The 25703-nt window shown below is 42.4% G+C and overlaps 1 protein-coding gene across 1 annotated transcript in view; it reads right to left on the bottom strand.

Annotated features, from left to right (window-relative positions):
- Positions 1–1063: 1063 nt before the first annotated feature.
- The window catches only part of cdh13 (cadherin 13, H-cadherin (heart)), a 290131-nt gene continuing 265491 nt past the window's right edge, over positions 1064–25703 (bottom strand). The window contains exons 13-15 of the mRNA XM_053884926.1: positions 21589–21822; positions 19062–19280; positions 1064–2637 (exon numbers count right to left, since the gene is read on the bottom strand). Of these exons, the coding sequence (XP_053740901.1) occupies positions 2630–2637; positions 19062–19280; positions 21589–21822 (461 nt within the window). The 3' untranslated portion in view covers positions 1064–2629. The remainder of the gene's footprint in view (positions 2638–19061; positions 19281–21588; positions 21823–25703) is intronic.

The raw sequence follows: 25703 nt of genomic DNA, 5'->3' as shown, positions 1-25703 counted from the left end.
CCATATTTTCACCTTGCAGTTGGTGAGCAAGAACTAAATAAGGGCAAAACACAAGTATCATCAAGCGCCTGAACACGAGTCCCACACTGGTGTGCTGTTCAATGACTCCCATTCTCTGTCATTAAACTCCCGCTGCCGTTGATGAAAACCTCAGTGATCTGGGAGTGTTACTGAATTGTTTTTGAACAATGTTGTCTGGTCAGACAGCAAACAAAAACCTTAAATCCTTCTCAGATATCAAGTTTGGTGTGGAGTTGCACAGTGTTGTTTCCGGCACCTAGTGCTTACAGCAGTTGCCTAAAGCAAGAATCTCAACCCCACGTGGAACACTTCCCGGGATGAAGTGCAGCTCTCCATGTGGGATCAAATCCACGGCCAAAGCCCGAGTTGTTTGCGTGCAAGTCTTGGACTTTTGAGACGAATTTTGGGTGAATTCCAATTCCTTCCCGACCTTCCAACCTCAGTTTTAACCCTCAACCTTATTCCTTAAAACCAAGGGTTACGGTAGATTTTGTTCCTTAGAAATGGGACACTCTTTAATACAGGTACTTTTTTAGCCTTTTGGGGGCAGCATTATGTCAAAGTGGTGTTCCGTCTGTCAATTCAGAAGAAGAAGGAAGGGAGCAAGGATCAGTGACAATGCCATCTACAGCTGCTTTTGTCTTTTATATCTCCATTAACAAACAAAATACTACCATTTGTAGCTTGGTTTCTTTGTCACTTTCCACAACATGTTTTTATTTCTGGATATTAGGCAAAGAATTCTTGGCATTCCCTAATGGCAGAGTTTCTCAATACTGAGGCAGCTATGTTCCTCAATTTGACTTCTTAAGATTTGGGACAGCCATGCCCCTCGCGAGACCAAACATTTGTCAGGTTTATTGTTGAGTTTTAGGCTTAAGGATGGAATTAGAAGATCCAAATATATTGTTTATTATTCTGCTGTTAAAACTGTCTTAAAACTTTTATTTTACCTCAGTACTGTCGGATCCAAAATATCTGGTTTGTCTGTCAGTCGCTCTTTCACTTCTCATCCCAGCAAAAACACAATTCACAATTTCAGTAACGGCTTTATTAAATTAGTGCAAAAGACAGACAAAACTCATTCAAAATGTCATCGTATTTCTTTAAACGTGGCCTCCCACCGGAACCCACGAGCGGGTGTGTTCTTTAGTAGAGAGCAAAAGAGAAACTATTCACCAAAAACCACAATCTGAAGGCCGTGTTCTTCTACATCATCATCTGACTTAGACTGAGATAACAGTTTAGGGCAGAAAGAACCAAAACATACCTAAAACATGGAACAAACCCAAGACACTTCATTTATCCTGTAAATTACGGATGAAAAAAAAGGAGAAAAAAAAAACACAATTATAATCAACACATCAATAGCATTTTTCTAAATTTCACAAAAATAAAAACCAACTTTTTTCACTTTGTTGTTGACCAGAAAACTTGCAATCCAAGTACATAAGTTAATCAAGACTGTAGATTTATACAATGGAGGAAAATAAAGGTTTTATTATTTTTTCACACCGTTACTATAAACTGGTTTCCACTCCAGGACAACTAACGCAATAAAAACAGAAGCAAATCCACTTCAGAGTTTCAGACTTTGAAGGCTTATTGGCTACCACCTTGTCCTAAGAAGTGCGACCACGATCACAGCGGACAACGAAGCAGAATCCCCCTTCCTGTTTCCACACCGAACAAAATAAAATACAGTCCTCTCCACCGAATGCAAGACAGTAGCTCAGAATTTGCAGTGTTCAACACATATTGAAGGAGGACCTTGGGAAGTAAAGGAAGAGAGGTAGTCATGAAAAGAAAAAAAACATGTGGAGGGGATGAGGCAGGTGATGGATTTACGGATTTTTTCTTTTCATCAATGAGGATTTTTTAATTAATACGCAGCTAAAAAACAATGTCAAATGAAAAAAAATAATTTCCTTAACCCACTTCCTTTTACTGGTTACATGAATCAATGCACCATATTGAACTCAAGGGGCAACTCTTCCCACCACTTACATCAACACAGCTATTGGGAGAGGCGCAAGAACCAAAAAGTCAAAATAGTATTTCTGTCGTTTCAGGGACTAAATCTGTGTTTATTGGTGACTTTTGAGATTTAGCTATAACAAAGATGGGTCCAAAGAATGTTTAAAATCAACTCGTCCTATTTGAATTGCTGCGTTAATCTCGCCGTGAAATGGCATCATCGTAATGTGGTGGCTCCCTCTTGCGCCTCTTTTTCTTCGTGAGATCTAAAAATAAAGAGCCTGTCTAAATAATACATTTTATTGAATACAAAATTGAAAACTCGCATTCCGTGCAACCCTCGTCGTTACAACACCAATATGTTTTCAAGTATCTCATGAGCTTTTTGTTGCAAAAATAAATAAAACAAGACCATCTTTAAATATGACAGAGAAGGACAAGAAACAAAACTGCAAGAGAGAAAAGAAGCATTGAAAAAGAAAAAGTCAGTGATGATGATGCGTGACTCCTCGATGTGCCGAGACATCTCTCCTCCGGTCTTCTTCTCTCCAAAGCCTGGGTTGCGTGGGGTTTAGTTAGTCGTCGCTTTTCGATGTTGGAAAAAAGGGTCTATAGATGAAACCAGCAGAATCTACAAGCCTAGCGGAGGGAGACAAAAAAGGGGGAAGGAGAGGAGGTGAGAACGACAGGAGGAATGATGGGAGTTATTGAGAAGTCAATGTCATCGCTCTGGCAGATCAATGGCCATCAATTACACACAACAAATGACAGCGGCACTTCATAAAAGATTGAGTGTGGACGGACTACACGAAGGAATCACTCACTCTTCGTCCACCTTTAGGCCTCGGCTACTAAGTACTTGGCTTTAATGCCAGGCTCCACTTTGAAGCCTCAGACATTCCTCAAACGTCTCGGACAGTTTCATCAATACTGTCGAACACAAGTGACTTCCTTCAAAGTTAGATCAAGTGCAGTGCTGTTTTGATTTATCCTGCCATCAAAAGGCATTTTCTGGAGTCACTTCAGTGAAGATTAATTAGGTGCAGAAGTGATTTTCAGAATGCTTAATTATTCATTTCAGAAAAAAGATCAGATAGTCGTAAAGATGAGCAGCTTTGAAGTGAACGTGTGTGTTCAGAAGTGGACCTGGCTAATTTCATCTGGGCCTGGCGCCCTCAGATTTCAATCGTCAGAACCAAGAATGATTTTTTTTTTTCTCCTCTCTTTGGTCACTTTATTCAGCTTTGGTGGTGCAAATGCAGCCTGGGGCTACATGGGGGGTCGAGGGGGGTCCTTTCTGTGCTTGCTTGATATTCCAAGTCCAGCAGCAGTTTCATATAAAAGTTGCTACATCTGTCGCAAATTGCTTCCGACTAAAGATGGGCGGATGCGGTTTCATAATATCCTAATTTTAGGCGGTCAGTAGGTGGCGTTATTGTTAAAATGATTCATTCAAAGCCACAGACTGTACAGCAGACAGTGCCATCTAGTGGCGTCTGGAAATAAGGACGCTGTTTCGTGAAGCCTCTTCAAGCCATCATTACTTTTCACGGATACAGTCTTCACTATATGTGTGTATTCAGTAAGAAGGGGCTGAGGAGCTTTCAGGTGACAGCGTCCACATTTTCAGTCTCAGTAGGTGGCGCTCTCGGATGAAAAGTAAAGGGTCAAATCGTTGGTAAAAGCCAAAGATAATAGAGCAGTGCTCTGGTGACCACCGTGTTTCGTGAAGCCGGATTCAGCCGCTGACTGGCATTGAATGACCTTTGCGACTAAATTTAAAAACACCTACATGTTTTTGTAATGTTATCATTTCTTTGGTTGCCCATTTGGACATTTTTGTAAAGTGCTAATTGTGTTTGTCTTTGACAACTAAAGAGAAGTGATGGAAGGGAATATTTGTTTGATTAGAAAATAGTTATTGGGCAAAGCAGGAGATAAAAAAAAAAGCTCACGCTCACACAAACATGCAGTAATATGAAACATCAGAGCGTATTGATCGCCTTCCCGCCAGCCATCTCCTCCCAGTCTCTATTTTTTTATGCTTCAAATCGGCGTGACTTCAGCACAAATCATTCTTCTCCCACCCCGCAGCTTTGCTTGTTCTCCTGACTTCCGTGTCAGTTCTCTGTCCCGTCATGTCCTCCACCGCGCTAAAAAGGCTGCGGAGTTGAAGACAGGGTGTGTTTTATCTTGCAAGCTGCAGTTGTTGCACTAATGCTATTAATATAAAAATTCATGTGGTACACTACAACAGTTACAGCTATTGGGAGTGGTGCGAGAACCAAAAAGTCTAAATCGTATTTGTGAATGAACCGTCTCAGGTTCAAAATCGGTGTTTATTGGTGACTTTTGAGATTTAGCTACAACAAAGATGGATCCAAAAAATGAAATCGTCCGAATTTAATATCGGTGTGAAATGGCGTCCTCGCAATGTGGTGGCTCCCTCTTGTGCCTCTTTTTCCTCTAAATATACATTTCATTGAATACAAAATTTAAAACTTGCATTCCGTGTAACCCTAGTTTTTACAACATCAATCTGTTTTCAAGTATCTCATGAGCTTTTTGTCGCAAAAATATATAAATATAACATTTTCTGAATTTTCAGGGCTCACTGGGTGGTGCCCTTGGCTTAAAATGTGTCTACAGTAGCCATGTTTATGTAGATGTCCAGAAAGCTTGTTTGCTATGGTGATGGACAGAATGACACCAGGACCAGGTGATGGAGGAGAACTGAATGTCAGAAGAAAGGGGTGTAGGCAGGGAATGAAACTAGGAGAGTCAGTCATCCTGTAATGGGCAGAAATGAATGATGGTGAAGAAGAGGGTGCAGACAGGGTAGAGTTGACTGGCCGCTATGATCCGCGGTTCATGGTTGGTTGGTTGAGGATTTGTTGTGTGGCAGTGAGATAAATGTGCCGAATATTGCAGCTCTATTGTCCTTTCCTCATTAAGACCCTCGCAAACTAAGCATCAGACCGGTTGATTCAACTCTCTCCCGCAATCCAAACAAGAGCAAAAGCTTTATATTTAATTGCATTAAGAGGCAAAAGGCAAGGTGGCTGTGGTGTAATCCACTTACCAGCTGAAGTAAGACTATGCATTGTTTCACTGCGTCCCCTTGTTCGACAAGGCTGCGGTCTATATGTGCTCCTTTAACAATAGTGAGTAAATCAGGTGAAGCAGGAGCAACTCTGCCTTACTTAACTGGCTTATCGTAATCCTCGCTGTTTGGTGTTAATCTGCCTCACTGCACGCAGCAGACGTGCTGTAAAACAACCAATTTAAGGGGGCTGATTTGTCATGTTTGCTTCGGGAAGTGTCTGAGCAGATCAGATGTCTTTGACTAGTAGGTGGGTGAGTGAGTGGCATCTCCTCCCCGGTCCTTTCTCTGTTTTGCCTCACAAAATTGCTGTTGGCATCAATCCCCACAAACTGTGGTAACATTTCAAATTGTACTCGGGCAAGATCATTTTCTCGCGACTCCGGTAAAAGGTGATGTGAGTGCAGCGCTGAATGCGGGTGAACATTACACAGTGCAAGGCGAGGGATTGTTGAGGGGGGCTGAGCGGTCGATTTTTCTCCAATGCCATGCATCGACATGGAGCCAGCACAAGTGTTCCCAAATAGGGCACAAAAGTCAGGAAGCACTCAAAGTCATTTGAGATTCCGATATTGGCTTCGGCAAATCTGCTGAGACTCTGAAAACTCTGTTCCACCTCACACAAAAAAGTGTACATGAAAGAGTGGGTCCTCCCCTCAGGCTAAAACGTCCAAGCTTCCACATGAAAATAGAAAGAAGAATCAATTCACTCTGGCTCTCCGATAGACGGAAAACACGTGGGTCAGGAAAGAGATGAAAGGGAGTATTAGGCGGATATGAAACAACGAAAGCGACATAACCACCTTTATTATTCGATATTTCATTCAATGCAGAGCTGAGGAAAAGAGTTTTCTAACAACTCACGCTGATGCTAACTGTTGAAAGTTGCTAAAAGATTTTATTTAAGCTGAAAGAAGAAGGTTTATAACACAACAATATGGATTTGTTTTTCTCCCTTTCCTGCCAAATAAATACTTGGGTTTTCAATAAATTCATGTGTAAAGGTGTCTCATGCTATACTGTATATAATCACATTGCAGGGTGTTTATGAAATCAAAGAAATATTTAGCTGATACGGGTGACTCAAAACATGGTGAATGTTGTCTTAGTCTTCTACTGTATTTACATTTAGAATGTAATGATGAGTGATGGAATCTTTTGAGCTGGTATTTTATTGGCATTTTAAGCGTGTTTTACTTTACAGGCAGCAAAGTCATGATTTCATCTCTTCCCCACTGCCACCTGACCTCTCACGCTTCGGATTGTAATCCGAACAACTTTTTTTTCACAATCTAAGATGGTGAAAGGCATTTGCTGGAAACTCTAAATGGCAGCATCACTTAGGCTCCAGTCTCTTGCCGTCAGGCGGCGAGCAGAATGAAAGGGAACAGGTGAAAAGCGAAAGTGACCTGACTAAAAATAAGCATCTTAAGCAGGAACACATAAAGTCTCTGCTGGCTTTCTTAAAAATATCTTCGGTTCACATTCAGCCTGAGTCAACTACTTTGCTAAATTGCATCCGCAGAAGCAGCAGTTAGAAGCCTTTCAGTCTTCTCAAGGTTGAGACAAATCACTGTTTTCATCTTGTCTCCTGGATGGATGATTTGTGCGAATCACAAGTAATGAAGTTTGGGAAGATCAAACTTCAGCGCAAAGTCAAGAGTTTGTTTGTTCTCCAGATTGATTATCATATCCCCTTTGACATTATCCAGATGGTAATACACCTAAAGTAGAGATGAGCAAAGCAGGGCTCGAGGGCTTCATGCGGTCCCTCAGTGTATCACGTGGCCCTTTTGGACAGGCCAAGGACAACTTAAACTTCGCTTAAATTTCTGTTCCTAAAATTCAAAATGGTGTAAAAAGACAAATAAAAAAGCTGTTGTACACTTGAAAGGTTCTTTGTTATTCATTAATACATTTCATTTTAAATAAATGTAATATATATTTTGAATATGAATCATTCAAAGCTCTTTAATTGGTGACTATCTCACAAACCGAGCTGTGGGTGAATCATAAATATGAGATTAAGGCACCTTATCACTGTTTTTTTTTAAAAATAACTTTTATTTATATACTTTGAGGGACAAAAAATACTAACCTAAACCCAAAAATGAGCAACGAGCAATAAAACGAATTAAATAAGTAAATAATAAAAATAAAAATGAAGACCCATACAGTATGATTTAGAATTTAAATAACAATGAATGAAGAAATAAAGTATAATAATACAATACAATATAAAGTACAATACAAAAAATCTTGCTGTGTTTTGCTCTGACCTCAAGACGGCCGCATAAATATAGGCAAAAGAGGATGTGCCCACCTCAATTGTTGACCATGCAGACACGCACTGTATTGTATCTCTCTCCTTGTGGGGACCTCTCATTGTCACAATGCTGTCCCCAGCTGCTCACGCAAAACCTAACCACCCGAAACAAATGGCTAAACCTTCAGGACTCTGAACCAAACTTAAACCTTATTATAATGACCCAGTTTTTTGGAAGGCATAACCTTGTGGTGTCTGACAAAAGGCCACCACAAACGCCCAATGACCCCACAGGGAGGTGTTTTCCCCAAAACTGGTCCTCACTCGGATAAATGTGCTTAAACACATGCACCCCTACACACACAAACATGATATGTTTTTATGTTCTGTGAGGACCTCTCATTGAGATGATGCTTTCCCCAGCCTCTTGCTCTACATATTCAACAGTGCAAAAATCCCTGAGCTCAAGCGAGTACACTGAGAAATATCAGTGGAAATAGAGCGTCACAGAGGAAAGACAAAAAGCTATTAGCACATATTGGAGCGTATGTACACTATACACCAGCATCTCAGCGCAAAATGGATTTTAAATGAGTATTATTCATTTGCAGTCTAATACATGTAGAGTTTATGCAGGACTCATGGAAAATCTAATTTTGAATCTTCATGGTTTCCTGCCCGTCGGCTAATTGGGATTTTTCTTTTTTTCATCCATGTCACAGGACTGACACGTCGATGAAATCAGCAATGTGCGCGGCGAACCGTGTAATGGAACGATGTAGCCACCTACACCACTTCCGCCTAATGGCCTGCTTTTCATGTCTTCGGGATTCCAGAAGATCTTTTCGTCTCCAACTCAAACAAATGTACCTGGAATCTACCGGTCATCTCCTGGCAAGCACTTTTGTTTAAATAGAGATGTTTCCACTGGGTAGTTTTTTCAGATCTCGCACGCGAAGCGAGTGTCGCCACAGCTGAAAATGAGATTTGACCGTAGAAACAATTTCAATCCAGAAACCTTGTCTGGATTTGCACAGGAAGCGCTCCATTTACTGTTGAAAAAAAAGACAATTCAACCACCTGTTCCTGTCAATTGTGCTTAATCCAATAATGAATTTCTAATCCGCTGCTGTCCTTTCTTTTCCTCAGCCAGCTCACATGCAGGGTTGGATCCTAGCCCGGATACGTAGGGCAGGAGGCAGGGGATATTTCGGGCAGGTTCAGACACACCAGTGAACTGTGGGAGGAAAATCGAGAGGACTAACAAATGAACACCACACAGACGGTACCCACATGTCCTTCAATCCATTAGTTGCCTCAAGCAGGAGGTGAACTTTTGTGCTTTGAAGCTGCTGCCTTACCCACTATGCAACACACCTTTTCACACTTTCGTACAGCATTTAGCATAAATTGATCAGCAAGGATCAACCTGAAGTGGAGCCTCACTCAGTATTGATACGTGCAACAACAAAGATGGTGGCGACTTTGTGCACAGGCTTGGATATCGAGTTCACAGAGCACTTACAGTCTATACAGTCTATATTTAACACAGCAGGTTAAGTCTGCGGTGCCAAACACACCTCCACTCATTCTGCCGGACCCTTGACACCATCCTGGTCGATCTGCTACACCCCATGGTCGCACCTCTGTGAATCGATGTCTTGCTAACCCCTGCTGCAGGATGAAGTCAACAACTGCAGCAGCTGTGCTCTCCAACACATACTGAAATAACATCACGTTTTTTTTTTTTTTTTACTTCTATATAGCACGGTTAAGGGGTTCTTGCCATCTAAGTCACATGAACGCAGTATTTAACACAATGTTTAACACATGATAAGAGACCTGCATAATGATAAAGCTTTTAAAATGGCTTATAACAACTTACGAATGAACGATTAATGCATTATAGATGAGACCAAAATCTTGCAAAATTGCTCTGAAAATTGGGACACTGCCTCATGGAACCTCATCATCCCTTCACGCTTGCCTGTGCACTCCAGACCTGATGGTATGTGTTAAATTCCAGACATTTTTGGATCAGTGTCACATGGACATGTACAGAGGAGAGAGAGCCAGTACCAATGTACTGTAGGAAGATGTTGAAGTTGGAACTGCCAGGCAGAAGGTGGAGAGGAAGGCGATTTTATGGACGTGAGGTTTGTAGGTTTGAGAGAAGAGGAAGCAGAGGAGAGGGTGAGCTGGAGGAAGATGAGTCGCTGTGGCGACCCCTGAAGGGAGAAGCCAATAGGAAAAGAAGAAGAGACGAAGAAGAGTCCTGTGAACGGAACATTCACAGTTAAGGTCTAGTTTCTATTAAACTAGTTTTTGCTGTCTTAGTTAGCATCAGAATCTCTTCCTCCACCTTGTCAAACAACTGTACATGTTGTGTATGGACAAACACAGAAGTCTTCACTTGGTGTGTAAATAAGCCCTCATTACGAGCTGAGAAGCAGCACCCCACATCATCATCACTTCGGCTGCCTGGTATCGCAAGCTCTCACCGAACACCCAGGCGGTCCTGAAACACTCGCGATATCACAAAATAACGCGATTGCGATCCAAACATTCTTTAGCCCTGCAGGCAACTCTGTGCTTCTGCAAGTGAGAACGGAGACATCTAACCAATTTTACCAAACACAGACTCCTGAAAAGGCTGTACGACAGGGAGGCCAGGGGGCGACAAGCAGCCCTTTGCCTATGAGGCCTCAGCAAAACAACATAATAACTGTGACAGATATTGAAACGCAATCAAATATATTAAAAAGGTTGGTTGTAAAATAGTTCCTCTATTATTATTAATTATTTTTCCAAGAGACCACTTTCAACACTAGAATAGATTATATTAGAATGGAATAGATTATTTCAGATTAGATTAGATTAGATTCAAAAAGGAATTATAGGAAGGAATTATATTGACAATCTTTACATAAAACAATAAAATAACATAGAATCAAATAACATATTTAAGCATATAATGCCATGGTATAATTTAACTATTTTCTCCTTGTTCTACATAATAAAAGTAACACTTTCCTTTTCTTCAGTTCTTCTGAGGTTTGGCTTGACAACTCACAACAATCACAGAACTACAAAATGTTCTTATGGTGTGATAACAGTGAATAATTCTTAGTCATAGTTACAGTCAAGTGCCCTTTTATGGTACAGTGGTACCTCGGTTCTCAACCACAATCCGTTCCAGACGACCGTTTGAGAAGCAATTTGTTCGAAATCTGAATTGATTTTTCCCATTATAATGAATGGAAAAAGAAATAAAGCGTTCCAAGCCTTAAAATAGTCTTTTGTAGGAGTGAATGTAGAGTGTCTGCTGCAGGTGCGCTGTTCCTCTATGTGTGTGGCCGCTGCATGTGGGAGGGGTTGCCGAGTGAGTGACGTCTCTCCAGAAGTGAAGAGGTGCCCGGTGCGTGTCCAGCTCTGAATGTGCGCTTCTGTGCAGTTTGGCTGTGACAAAGTCATAAACCAAGTCACGCTCTGTCCCAGACTCGCCTCATCCCTGTCCCAGCTCCAGCCCACAACAGGACATCAAACCCTGGAGTGAGCGCTCCAGCCTCGGAGGTGTGGAGAGCGAGCAGCTCCCCTGTGACACTCTACCACGGTCCAGTGCGGAGACAGGAAAGGTTTTACACCTCAATATGAAGAAAAAACAGCCAGCAAATGTAACTAACGGGACACGTCTGCATACAGAGGCTGTGTTATACACAATAACAAAGCGCCTCGTGGGTCAGCTGATCGGTCCGCACATGTCATGCTGTTTCCGGCTTTTTTGGGGGTGTTCGAGTTCTGGATTTTCGCAAGCAAAAGAATCTCGAAATTTTTCTTCGAACTCCGATTTGTTTTGTTTGTGTTTGTAAACAGTTGACCACAGTGATTACAGTAGCTTCTGGTTTCAGCTCAGCATCTCAGTTATCTACTTTACATCCCAGCAGAGTTACCATGAGCCTAGTACGGCCTGATGCTACAGCAGACGCCGCGCTCTGCTATATAGCACTCTCTGGCATGTGGTGTTTTCACACAAGTTATGAAAAATCTTTATTTTAACAAGAGCAAATAAGCCCCTAAACATCCTGTCGAGCAAGCTGAAAATGGGATTAGAGTGGAGTTCCAGAAGGAAAGTGGCTGTCAGAGCAAAGCGAGAGATCAGAGAAGAGCGATGGTGTGGACTCAAATCCCCCTGGGAGGGTAAATTAGTAGCATCTCGTCTGAGAGTTGCACTTAATAGTAGATGCTTTGTTCTCCCTTGATCTCCGTAGACACGCTGGCTCTGAGCGCGGGGATCACATTCAAATTAGAGGGAAGCACAGAGCCAAACAGAGACATGCATTTACCTTTACAGGAGCGTGTAACGGGCAGAAAGAGCAATTTTTCACCGACCTAAATTGAGGATGTGGGAAGAAACGTGTAGGTGTGTGTGCATGGATGTGTGCGTGAGTCAGTGTTTGTCATTATAGTTATCTTAATGGGAAAGAAAGACATCAATTGATATCAACTGCTCATGAATCAAATGAAAAGATTGTTTTTGTACAGCTACAACAACTGAATATGAATTGGATATTCATCTTTATAGGTTCATTTTCTTTTAAAAGATTGTTTCTTAACTAACTTTACTGAGCTGGAGAGCACCAGGATGTACTGAGCATGTGCGCAGATAGGGGGCAGTGTGGTCTTCTTTGTTCGGTGTGGTGAGGGGCACCATGAGCAGGTGTTTTTCTAAAATTATCTCAAATTCCTGTGCTGTTTTTGCATGCATCTGGCATTGAGAGCACAAAAGAAGCACATTTTGTGTTTTTCCAATTAGGATGTGGTGGATTAAGGGAACAATAGATGCTTTTTACACACACAACTAACACCCAGCATGGTGTGTGTGTGTGTGTAGGTGTGTACAAGTGTGTAAGCAGCAACCTTTTTTCTGTTTAAGAGTACACAGTGATACAGGAGGTGTTCTGTGTTGATGCGTGTCGGGGCTGAATACGGCATCTCACAATAGAATGGGCTGAATAGGACCCTCCTGGAAAGCCTCTGGATTTAGGAGCCAATCCAGCAACAGCAAACAAAAAGTCAACCAAACCTCAGTGTACGGGCACAAACACATGTTGGAACCTTTCATTTGCCCTCAGGGGTTACAGATACATTGGAGGATTCTGAAAACACCTGGGTGTATTATTACAGTGCTTCTAGTTCAGACAGAGAACCAGCCAGGGTTTGTATGCATTGCGAGTCGCTCACTTGGCGATAGAAGATTGAACGGGTGGAGACATGTGAGCTGAGAGATGTTTCAACATTTCTACTCGGTGACAGGTAAAGTAGAATGTCCGACAATAACAAGCAAACATCCCGCGTTCATCTATATTCAAGTGGTTTCTCGCCAACACTCTCGGCGAGCGGATGTTTGACAGCAAGGTAGCTTCTTTACTCTCGTCTTGATTTCAAATGTTCCTTGCTCAAGACTGGTTCATCTCCTTTGCGTTTGAAAAACTCAAACAAGACGTTCCTTGCCTATTGTGAATAACATTTATGCTGTATGATTTCATACCAGCTTTTATAGCAATGAGCTCAATGGGGCGGCCACTGGCAGTAGTGTTCCAGAACGCTCAGAATAAAGTGTGCTGCAACTCTCAGAGAGAGTGACATAGCTTTAAATACCAGATCCAGATTGTACTTCAGACCTCAACAAAATTTTATCACATGACTCTTTATCCCATTATCAACAGGTCCCGTTTATGAGGTCACAATTGGTGACATGTGACTCGCAATATACGACATAATTACAAAAAAGGACACGCTTCTTGTGACGGTTGGAAGAACAATAAAGATGTTAAACACATTGTATGTGATATATGGATGTGGTGGAGAGTTGCAATGCCAAGATAAGAAGAATAAGAAGCAGCCTGTTGATAGCGTTGGACTGCAGTTGTGAGGGACAGTCATGAGCTTGCCTGGGTCTCTGGTACATATGTGTTTCCACTTTGCCGACAACAGTCATATTTTAGCTCTGCGAAGAAGGGTGTGTATTACTTAGAAAAACACGTCAATGAAATTTTCAGGAAATGGGAAACGGCAGATTATATTGGTGACATTCAGGAAGCCCATCTGGGTGCACAAGTTTCTTGAAGAAGTCTTTGTTGATACTTTGCTGTGGAACAATAAAATACTTTTGTTGGTCAAGGAGTATATTTCAATAAACAAAAAAATATATAGAGAAAAGATAGAGGAGGGAATACGTAAAAATAAAGGTTTAAAGCAAGGAACCTGATGGATGAAAAAAAAAAAATCATGTTTGTATTGTATTATTCCACAGCAAGTTGGAGGTTGTTTCGTGTGGCTCTTGATAGTCATGTGACTGTCAGGAGGGGTTACCCACCATTCTAATTCTAATACAGCTCACTAGCTATAGGGGATCAATGAGGAAGTTGAATGACAGCTGGGCGGTGTTTGAGCATTTGCTGGTGCCAGCACCTGAATCTGCAGCAGAAACTCAAGAAACTGTCTATAAAGTCTGAGCGAAATTGATCCGTGTTCAAGCGTTGAGATTTGGCAGCAATCTGGTTACCAGTCTCCTCGAGCCACCTCTGTGTTTCTCCTGTAGTGGAGCCAGTGGAGGTTCCTCACCACATCATATATGGAAAATTATTCATTTTTTTGTGCGATCACATCAAGTTTTCCTCTTTTTGTGGATTACTTTTTCCTTTAACCAGTCTGGATTTCGGATTTTGGGACAATGTTTCATAACGTTGGACATTCAGGGGATTTTGAAGAAAGAGTAGGTTTAATTTTTGCTGTGGCTACTTAATAATATTTGACTTCATTTGATCTTGATTCATGATGTTTGTGTGTGTTTTATTAGATAAAACAAATCAGAAACCGGTTAAAAATATTTACAGTAAATAAATACATGACTTGAGAATGACAATGTAGTGTATTTTGGTTGCATTTAAAAAATTAAAATTATTATTAGTAGTAGTTGTATTATTGTTTATTTTATCTATTTATTTACAGCCATTGGTGTTTGAGAAATGATACATGCTCACCAAACTACAGTACAATCCCTCAGGACCGCCTTAAAGAGTCACTGAGAACCGGAAACAAGCCTTGCTGTGTCAGCTCCTGTCAATGTGTCAAATTTAGTGCAGGCAAACAAGCTCTTCAGCTGGGTGTTCTAATGGTGCCACTGAGCGTGTGAGCCTGTTTTCTCCAAAAGATGTAGAGCGTCATGAGAAATGGTAGAAGTAACTTAAAAGAGTTGTCTGTATCCTGCAGCAATCATTTGGCATTTTGGCCTCAGAGTTTGCCTCAAACGGGTTCTATTACTGAGTGCAATGCTCATGGTTTTCAAACATACAAACATGGAAGTACCACAGCAGCAGAGAGAAGCAGCAGCCATGTCAAAACGTGGGTGTAAAAGAATGACATAGACTGTATATTTTTCACTCACTCAGCTGTGCTTGTTTACAGAGTTGGTACCTCTGGTACCAGACTGTGTGTGGCTATATTTGCCTTGAACTTTTCAGGTTTAAAAGAAAAAAGAAAAACAAGAAAACATGAGAATTTAATCTCCACTCCTTTTCTCTCAACTCCTTTTCCTATCCGTACCCTCTGGCTCTATCCATTTTCCTCCCACTCATCTCTCTGCAGCTGGGTCAAAGTTCACCTTGCAGATAAGGGAATTGAAACAGGATCGTGTCTGCTTTTCTTTCAGCTTTCCCCACTATACACTGCGCTGATCAGTCCCCTCTATCTGTCCCCCGGCACAGGTCTCTGTGATGAGCTCGAGCAGGAGTCGTCTCTGCGGGCGCCCCGGATGTGTGTGTGTGCATGGTGATGCCCTGTGTCTGATTTGGTGAAACCAATGTCGCTGGGATATAATACCGTCTGAGGTCCCCAATGGAGACACACATCCCCGCACGGGCGCGCACACACACAAATTTTGTTTCCTTTCTTTGTAATCTCCCTCCTCCAGCTCAGGAGTTACAGCTCACTTCTACATCTGTTCCATCTTCTCAGACATGCCTCGGTCCAAATGAGCGGACGCGGTCGCAGGAACAGGGAGCCCATCTGGAGCAGTTATTCGGTTAATGAATGCCACTGTCTGTCACAGCACTATTTACAGAGGAGGAATGAAAGCGACTGTCATTCAGAGAAAAAGGACATCGGCGGCGACGTCTTCTAATGTCGCCTTGGCATGTCAAGCAATTACCATGCTTTCTAGTTCCGACCCTGTGGCGCCTGCTATGACAACTGCAGATAACAAAAATGTTCCCAATGGAGAAAGAGCGTGAAAACCTCGCTGACTGCTCCAGCTGGGACGCATATGGGAGGCGTGCCATAAAACTTTCAGAGTCGTGGCAGCCTGCCTCCGGATGCTGAGTGAGCAAGCTCGTGATTAGTGTTTAGGAGCGAAACTGTGACTAATGGTATATCAAGGCGATATGGAGGCTCTCCCATGCTGTTGCTCGCCGGCATCGACGACTCTGTCACCTGTAAATTTAACACATTTCACATGAGCCACAGGTGACTCCGGCTTGAACGGCATCATTGGGGGAGAAAGATTCCAACGAAGCTTCTGCACGCACAGTTTGATCTGTGCAATCGATGAGTTCTGTTTGATGCTGCGATTCGCTGACACTGACAGAGAAAGTGAAATGATGAGATGCAGATTTGGGCAGCAAGGAATGGATTAGAGAGAGAGTGCTGTGGATTGCGAAATGAAGAGGGGTGCGGTTAAAAAAAAAAAAGGAAAATTCAGTAAAACTACATCCTGCATTGTTATACTTGAAATCTCAACATCAGTAGCCAAAGGAAATTAGAATTTAACTCATTGCAAAATGTTATCGGAAAGATCTCAGCGTGACAACGTCCCCTAACGCCACAAACAATCTGCATTATTAAATAAAGATTTAATAAAAGTAGTTGCATGTTAGCAAAGGTAGGATAGGTCTGGATCAGTCTGAGCAAGCTACAATGTGAATTCAAAGACCAATCCCCTTTTTTTGAAGTATGGGTATAAGGTGTCAACTGTCGATGCAGAGGCAAAACTTTCAGCTTCTTCTGGATGACCTTGTTCCTCTGCTTGTTCCTAAAACGCATTCTGCCTCCCAAGGCGCCAAACAGACGACCATGGATCATGTGGACCACTGTATTCCACACTGATGCCTAACCCCCAATTTCCACTGGGAGATGAAGCAGTTACTGCAACGTAGTTTTCGATTTCCACTAGGAACGCAGCGTCGCGGAGTGGTGATTCTACACTCAGTCACGCAAGAATTATCAATCGCGCGGAACTTTGCGGATTGGAAGCGGATCCCCCCGGCCTGAATGAATTTGCCCAGTACGACCACTGACTCTGACGTGCTAGGTGTCCGTCCCATTGCTTTCTATATCTTTTCTTAGGTCGCCTTTATAAAGTTTGTGACAAATGTCATACAGAATGGGCCAACGCTCGACCTCCAAAATGAATGTCTCTGTTGTCAACTTATTGAGAAAAAAAGCTCTGTCGTCTGTCACACTCCTTGTGCGCCCCTTTTGACGGAATGTTTACATTGCTCTTTCACCGTAAAATGCGACTTAAGGTAAACTCTGAGTGTTTTATTCACTTCACATCACTTTTCACGCGCTGATTTACTGTCTGTTCCTTTATCTCCATGAAAAAACTTGATGCAGTGCACCACGTCACTACTCAAGAAATACAATCCTTGCGGATTTGAAGCAGTGTTGCTGCGGCGCAGTAACGTGCAGTAGCGCAGTGGAGCGTGGTGGAAATTGGGAGTAAGTCGGTCTTCCACACTGCCTGTAAACTTATTGAGCGTTGAATTGAGGCGTTCTGCGTTCTGTGAGGGCAGCGCGTCATGTGATAGAAAAAGCTAGGTTTAGGATTTAGCCATGGTTTGGGGCTCCTTTGGAACAAATTGTGACACCTGGTATCACGATATAGAACCTCAAATGTGCCCTTTAGACAGAGTTCTTTCCCCAGTTATAAAAACAACGCCTCTTTTTGGAAAAAAAATTAAAAAGCACCATGCAACATGCGGCGCAGACAGCTGACTTTGTCATAAACATCCAATACATCGAACAGAGTAAATCCATTTGAGCTGCTCATAGTGATGTGGTGATGAGGTTTTATGACATTTATTTTCAGAGGCCATTTGATGACACTCTATTCATCCCTTCACCTGGGACCAGTCTCTCCCCACTTCAGTACATTCTACACACCCAGCACCGGGAATGAACAACAGAAAATATATGAGCAAAGTGGACCATGAATAAACCAATGATGTTTTAAGCCTCTGACCCCTCTGTTGAAGAACCTTTACCTTTAATTTATCGCTCCTTTTCTTTGTCCATCTTCCTCGTTCTCTGCCTGAATCCATCTTCCCGTGACCTTGATCTTTTAAACAGAGATGTGCTGTCTGGGATTGATGACCAAATATTGACCCTGGTGTGTTTATTTAGTCCACCACACTTTAACATGGATTAATTCAATTCATTATACAATGGCATCAATCCATCACCCGGCCCCTTTCATTAAAGCCGGCCCCTTAAAGGGGAAAGGCATCTCCGTCTTCAGCGTTCATCAGAAGAGAGATCGTGGATGAAAAGCTGCTTTCTTTTTATGAGCGCGCCTCACTCGACAGTCTGAGAAGTACTTCCTGTAATCGATCATTTACATGCCCTGCAGGCTGCCCTGCATCCTTAAATCACTGGTGAGAGAGCTGCTGAAAAATGAAAACAGCTGCTGCGTGTGGAAGGCAGATCCTCACCACAGGTAACTAGCAAACCTCATATCTCCAAGTCTCATATTTGGATGATTCCATTGTCTTTTTTATTGATATTTAGATGGACGGTGGAGCACTGGAGTAGGTTGAGTAAAATATTACGATCTGGAGAAGTTTGCCTCTAAACTCCGGTGAGCACGCTATTTAGAAAGCGCTCTTCTTCCCACTGAATGGTCAGCAGTGGAGCCTGCTTCACTGCTGGCAAGTGTAACAAAATAAGAATGTTTTATTTAATCCCATAACAACTAGTCTCCGATTTGATAATGAGATCCTTTCTCCACTTGAATCCGGACGAAGAGACCCCTCGCACCGTGGGTGATTACTTCTCGTCTCAAATGTGAGACAGCTGGATACAAATAGAAAAAAGGTGATGAGCAGATTGTCGAGGAGCGAGGCGAAAGAGAGGGAGGCGTGGTGCAGGGCAACACACATTCTCCCCGGCACACTCGGTCACGGAGAAGGAGGGGAGTTTGGCGAGAAATATCTACTTACTGTAGGACAAAACTGAAGCTTCATATTTTACACGCTCAAAACGACCCAAAATAACAACCATAAAACCAGAAAAGCTAAGTAAAAAAAAGGACCAGTTCATTTCAGGCCAAAGGGAAAACCTCTTTCGACAGAATGAACTACAAACACTCAGTGGAATCAGGTTGTGTAGTTCTTGCTATGAAGAGTCAATGCTTTCCTATTGTCAAACTAGCAGTCGGATATCCCATATTCCACTTGTGTCGCACATTAAATGAGACTGAATTATTCAAGGTTGATAATGGCTTAAATAAGTTGGACTCCCTACTGTGAACTGGAGCCATATAAGATGAATGTGTTTAGATAGGAAGACAGCAACGCTCTGTTTCTATATGCTAACACACACACACACAAAGAGATTTTGCACAGTGTGGGTACTTACAAAATAGGACGATCAGGAGTGTCGCTAGCATCACCATGAGGCTGGCGTGGTGGGAGTGGGCCGAACTGCAGTGCATCTTGTTCTTCTTGCAGACACACACCTGTACTTTCACTTCTGTGTTGTTGGACAAAGGCGGCACCCCCGAGTCAGTTATGGTCAACGGTAGCTGGTAGTTGGCTTTCGTCAGACTGTGCAGAAGCATGATCTGAGAGTGTGTCGCTGTAGGGCGGGCAAACAAAGACAATAGGGGTTGAGTGAATAATATGTCTCCTACTATTACTACATATTACCTAAAACTCTCTCATGTTAAAAGGCAGGAGCAAGAGTGCACGTTATCAACCCGTTTCTCTTACTGTAACTTGCATAATATTGTTTCATTCAGTTGCATCAGGTATGGAAACTCCTTCAGCGACACATTCCGTTGAATTATGCAGCAGAGCTGAAGACTTCTCTGTTGGACTGTCAACACGGTACAGTGTGAGGAAACTTTTAAAACTTAATTGTGATCAAATGGGTGAAAAGGGGTCACTTTTTCAGCTTCTCTCCAGAAGACCAAAACTCAAAGTGAAGCCGGGAAAAGTACATTTAACTGTACACGAAAGTTGAACTGAAAAAGTGAACTCACTTGACAACCTCTTATGTAAATCTTTGACTGTAGCCTGAGATTTAATGTCAACTTTCAAAGACATTTAGCACCTGAGGGATGAATGTTTTGCAGGGATGTGCACCGATAGACTCCTAGCGGGACCCGAGAACCGGCCGCTTTCCCATCATGAGAGAAGTGCCCTTTTTTTCGACACAAATTTTGGGAAAAAGTTACTCATTGTTTCACATCAATTCCACATTCTAAATGTATATTTGATGGGACATTTATTGTGAAACATGTCCACACCCTAGCCACAGCAATGGCTCCTCCCACTCCGCCTCATGCAGGCAGAATGGCTCTGATGCTGCTTGAATGAGCTCTCAGTAAAACCTGTTTATTTAATTTCTGTATCTATCCCTCACGCAAAGTCCACGTAAGAGGTGAACAGAATTTAGGATTTTGCTTCACTTCCTTCGATGCACAAACAAGTCAGAAGGTTAAAGAATGTATTGCTCTTCTGTGGCCACTAGTGAACATGGACAGTGGCGTTTCATTCGGCAGTCACTTCGTATAAAGCCCTTGCCTCAAAGTTGAGACTCTCCAGATGACTCTAAATGACTCCAGAGTCTTCTGACCTTCATGAGGTGAGATACCGGCTGAATAAAAGTATTTAGGTGACCGATGTATGGTACTTCCACTTAGGAAGACTTGCTCCCAAAACACTGGTTCTCTGGCGCTGCACTTTTCTGCTTTCTTCTGACATTTAAAAGGTGAGCTGGACAAATCCTTCCCTAATAGAAGAATTGAAGTTCATCAGAGTTAACCACAGTTTTAAGCAGAAGTTCTGATGGGCTTCACAGCTGAGCATCATATTCTCTATGTATTTCTGAGCATGGATTTATCTGCCGCCCGCCTCTCTTAACCAAACATACACACACAGACATTTTGACACACATATCTGCATGCACACCTGAACAAAGCAACAGTCCATTTCACTGGGAGCTTCCCCTCCTAGCTATCAGTCTCCTGCAGCAGGCCTGATTGAGGAGTGTCTGTACCTCCTTCTCCTGCTGTCACTCACCAGTAATACCTCTAGGCAGGTTTGCACTCGGCTCTGTCACTCAATCGAACACAAACAGCATCACAGAATCAATGTCTTTGCTGTCTGTTGGACTCCCTCCTTATGTCCTTGAATCATTTTCCACCTCTTTTTTATTCAGTAATTCAGCAACTGCTGTTACCTGTTGTTACACCTGCTCCACTCTGGCCTGTAGACTGGGCTTCCATTGAGGTGGAGGAAGAGCTTGCCGTGTGACTATCTAAGATCTAACAGTTCTGGTGCAGACAGTTACCACTTTATTGAATCTGTTTCTACTTTGGCCAACAGCTGCCATCTCTGTGGAGAATCTATAGGTAGGAAGATGGTTGAAACAACTGAGGACAGTGGCCAACAAATTCTCACAACCAAGATGTCGACGACTATTTGCAAATTGACTTTTGTGTCCCAGAGAGACACTGAAATCTGCCTTCTGCATTAGATGTTGAGGCTGTAGACAAAGGTTTATGCAGCGCACTGCCCACAGAGTCAGGATATGCTGCGAAAGGTGGAACATTGCAATTGAAAGTCCACAGCAGAGGAGTCCAAAGTGTCCCAGGAAGGGCAGCGGTGGGTGCAGGCTTTTGTTCCAACCCAACTAGTACACACAGCTTCAAGTCTGGGAGCAGCACACTGACATACCTCCGTGTCATTTAAATAAATACAATGCAATTTTTGCTACAGTTTATTTTTCATTTTATTATTATTATTATTTGTAGTTTTGAGAGGTAATAATAAAGAGAAACAGTTTAGGGGCAGGGGCCGTCTATGTACATCAGACGGTAATTCAGTATTCACTTCAGTGAAAAAGAAAAAAAAAAAGGAAAAAACAACAACACACTTACAATTGACTCTGGTCACCCTCCATGTTTTGTCCAGGCCTGGTTGCTTTCCTAATTCTATTTTAAAGGGTGCCCCGTTGGGGGGCAGGTCCTTGTCCCGGCCCCCGACGATGGCCACATTCATGTCATGGGCATCTTCACACACTCTTGCGACGGACGGCACCACAAATGGAGCGTTATCATTGAAGTCTTCCAGGCGTATGATCAGTGTGCCTGTACCTGTGGCAGGGGGGTTTCCTGAAAACAAAGCAACAAGAAAACAACATTACATAGGCGGGGAAGAGAGGCGGAGAAAGACAAATTGTTTGTTTTTAATTATCTGACAACTGCCCTGTTGATCATGTTTGAATAGAGAATATGAAGATTAATGTTCTGAGTGAGTGCGCGAACGAGAATAATGTAATATGTCTTCAACAAAGCATGCAAGAATTCTCTGGTTAATTCTCCTTTAAGTGGTTCCATTCTTCAAAGTCAAAACTCGTACAGGCAAACTCAACGGACAAAGAAAACGTGGAGACAATGTGAAACGTAAACCCTTGTAAATTAGCTCTCTTTGGAAACTAGCTGATCTGATCCAAGCATGTTTCTTCACAGCATGAAAAAAAAGAAAAAACACGTAACTCGGGCACTGTCTCAATACAAATCACTCTTGAACCATGCTGTTGTAAAATATCATTATTCCTTTTGTGCGCTCGTGTTTTTTGCCTCACATGACTGTGGACCACTGTGATTACAAGCTCTTGAAAAACTCCAAACAAGCACAACAATCCAAAGGTCAGCTAGCTATTAGCATGACCTAGACAAGATGTGTAATTAGAAAAAAAGGGCTTCTTCCACTTCTCAAGTTAAGAACATAATAAGTGGGAGGGAGAAACAGGAACAAATGTCGAGATGTTCAAAGGAATTGGTCAGAGGCTGCAGCTCACACAGAAGACTTTATAAAGCCAAAAAAAAAAAAAAAACTTGAAAAGAAAAATGCAATAATTATGAGCGAGACAAAGTCTTTGGAGAACAAAGAGATCCAAATTGAAGAGTCTCAGCAGGCCAATTTTTAATCTTGGGAATGAATGCTCTTTATTTGGAAGTGTGCAGTTACCCAGTTGGTCTGCACAGCAATCTTGTTATCAAGGCTGTTTCACAGGAGGCCACTGCAGTCGCCGTCAAAGAAAAGTGTTGAGAAGTTTGGAAAGAAAACATCAAAGCCACTCACAAAACAACCGCCACTTAAACCCTGTTCTGTAATGCTTCTACCTGTATTTAACTACAAGAAAGATTTAAACACTATGGGCAGATTTACTAAGAAGACTGCTGGTTATTCTGCTCTGAGAAGGGCAGAACGATGGTTTGCTGTAACTACAGTTTAATAAAACAAGTGCTGTCATGTCTGTTTAAATCAATGACTGTGTCTTTCATGCTTTACAAAATGACAAAGTTAGAGAGACAAAGGGCCATGAAACCACTCAGCACAACACAGGACCAAGAGCAGCATTAAAGCAGCGTTGTTTAACAGCACTTGAGTCACGGCACGGATGGAAACAACACACAAAAAACACCTTCAGCTGTTATAGTTCAGTGTTTCACACTAGATTGCGCTCCACAATAATTCCACATGCCTTGTTTTCCATACTGTCCAGAAGTGTTCTGGTGGCACGTGGCCATCATAATCGCAGGATCATCCCAGTGAATCCAAAGGCTTTGATACACACACCTGTGACGGGCCAGTTCAGCCCTCCATCAGTGCGGGTTGTTGTGTAATGTTTGGCATCAAGATATAAAAATAAACTTGCTTTTTTTTTTTTAAGAGGATGACCTTTTCCCACTGCTGTAAAAAACAAGATCAACTGTGTACATAAACCTAGCGTGAATGAACCTGCAATAATCGATAGCAGGTGATAAATATTCAACATATTCTCACTCGCCCAAGCCACCATTTTCAATTGGACTTGTTGACATGCGGTGCATGTTGACTCATAGCTGGAATTAAATGTTTCCTCTCCCATGTGACGGCCCAAAAGGAAGGGTAGGGATCACTACTTTACTTGGTATATATTTCATCTTTTGTGGCGCTGCACTTTACTGGCGAAAGCACATGACACAATTGATCACATGAAACATCTTTCTTTTACGGTACAGAATGCCCACAGGGGCAGAATGTGCTGTGGAAGATGATTCATCTAAAGGCCTTATTTGTCAACATGCACCACAAAAGGCAGACTTCCGCGTCACTCTGGGATGGCAAAGTCCATTGCGTTTGACACCGCGGGAGTGAGAATATTTTGGAATATTAATCGCAGTGCAAGTGCTAACTGGGTCACGGACATTATTTTTCCACAAACTGTGCTGTCTTCATGTTCTTAGCTTGAATACACCTTTTGTAAATGAGTCATTGAAGTAAATAGGAACAGACCTATTATTAGAAAACAGTGACAAAGCAAAAAACTTTGCCACTAAATCTCCCTGGTTCAATGCGCACTGTGGGTCTGTGTTGCTGAATCTACTTATGCAAATGTGTTTGAATGACAAATTAGTTCACTGAACATTTCATAGTTCTCAACACGTGCTTGAACTCTTGAGACCCTCATGCCAGGCCCACACAGTTCACAATGCCGTGACCCACAACTCTGTGTTCTGCATGCTTTATTTAAGCACAATGGGGTCCCAAATGAAGCTGTTTTCCTTCAGGCATGACATTACACGTTTATCTTACTATTGCTAATTCCTATAACTAGTCATTTCTAAACGATACATTGATAGAAACACCCTCATCTATTAAAAATTTCTTGACCCCTGCCTCATAAACGCATTTTTAATGAACAAAGCGCACTTTGCTACTTTTGCTACTACAGTTTGAAAGTTTGTTGTGTGCATCAAGCACATTAAGAGCAGGATATTCCTGAAGCCACTGTTTTTCCTTGAACCAAAAAAAGTCATTAGAGAAGGAATGAGACAGACCAAAGTGTTTCTTACTTGAGGTGATGCCACAACGACAGTGCAGACGGCAATTTTTTACCCGTGGGACCGAATGAAAGCCCGCGACTCTTCCTTCTAAATTTAAATCTGTAAAGCCATTACTGGGAAACAGGGGCAAAGTATTGACACAAAATAACACCGAGGTTTATGCAAAAGCTTGCAAATATATCTGTGGGGGGAAAAACCCAGTCGTAGAATAGCGAACCAAGAAGTACAGGGAAGGGAATTTAAGAAAAGTGAGCCACGATGAAAGGAAATTCACTTGTTGAGGTGGCGACTGATTTAGAAGGACATCTGTCTGTCTGAAGATTTGTAAGAGATTTGTACAGGATTGCAAGGCAGAGAGATAGAGATGGGAAGGACGCGTATGAGGTTAGGGTGATCGAGGATAGAGAGGGGAATGTTTTGACTGAAAACAGAAGTGTGTTGCTGAGATGGGAAGAGTACTTTGAAGAGATGATGAATGAGGAAAATGAGAGAGAACAAAGCATAGAAGAAGTGACCATCTTAGATGAGGCTGTGGCAAACATTACTAAAGCTGAAGTGAGAAGGGCACTGAAGAGGATGAAGAGTGGAAAGGCAGTGGCTCTTGATGGCAGTAGACTTTTTGGCTAGAGCATTTAACAAGGTATTTGAGAGTGAGAAGATCCCTGAGGAAAGGAGGAGAACTGTGCTGGTGCCCATCTTCAAGAACAAGGGAGATGTCCAGTGTTGTGGCAACTATCGAGGGATAAAGTTGATGAGCCATACGATGAAGTTGTGTCAAAGAGTCGTGGAAAGTAGACAAAGGGCGGCAACTTCATGCCAAAAAACCCCACCACAGATGCAGTGTTTGCTTTGAGGATGTTCATGGAGAAGTACAGAGACAGTCAGAAGGAGCCCCATTGTGCCTCTGTGGACCTGGAGAAAGCGTACAACAGAGTGCCAAGAGAAGAGTTGTGGTATTGTATGAGGAAGTCTGGAGTGGCAGAGAAGTATGTTGGAGTGGTGCAGGACATGTATGCCAGGTGTAAGATGGTGGTGAGGTGTGCTGCAGGTGTAACAGAGGAGTTCAAGGTGGAGGAGGGACTGCACCAAGGCTCAGCTCTGAGCTCCCTCTTGTTTGCCATGGTGATGGACAGGTTGACAGATGAGGTTAGACAAGAAGC

The sequence above is a fragment of the Synchiropus splendidus genome, chromosome 14 (genome assembly GCF_027744825.2).
Source record: "Synchiropus splendidus isolate RoL2022-P1 chromosome 14, RoL_Sspl_1.0, whole genome shotgun sequence".
In the NCBI taxonomy this organism is placed as follows: domain Eukaryota; kingdom Metazoa; phylum Chordata; class Actinopteri; order Syngnathiformes; family Callionymidae; genus Synchiropus; species Synchiropus splendidus.
Note: the sequence above shows the minus strand (reverse complement) of the source record. Positions and strands in the feature narration are given on the sequence as shown.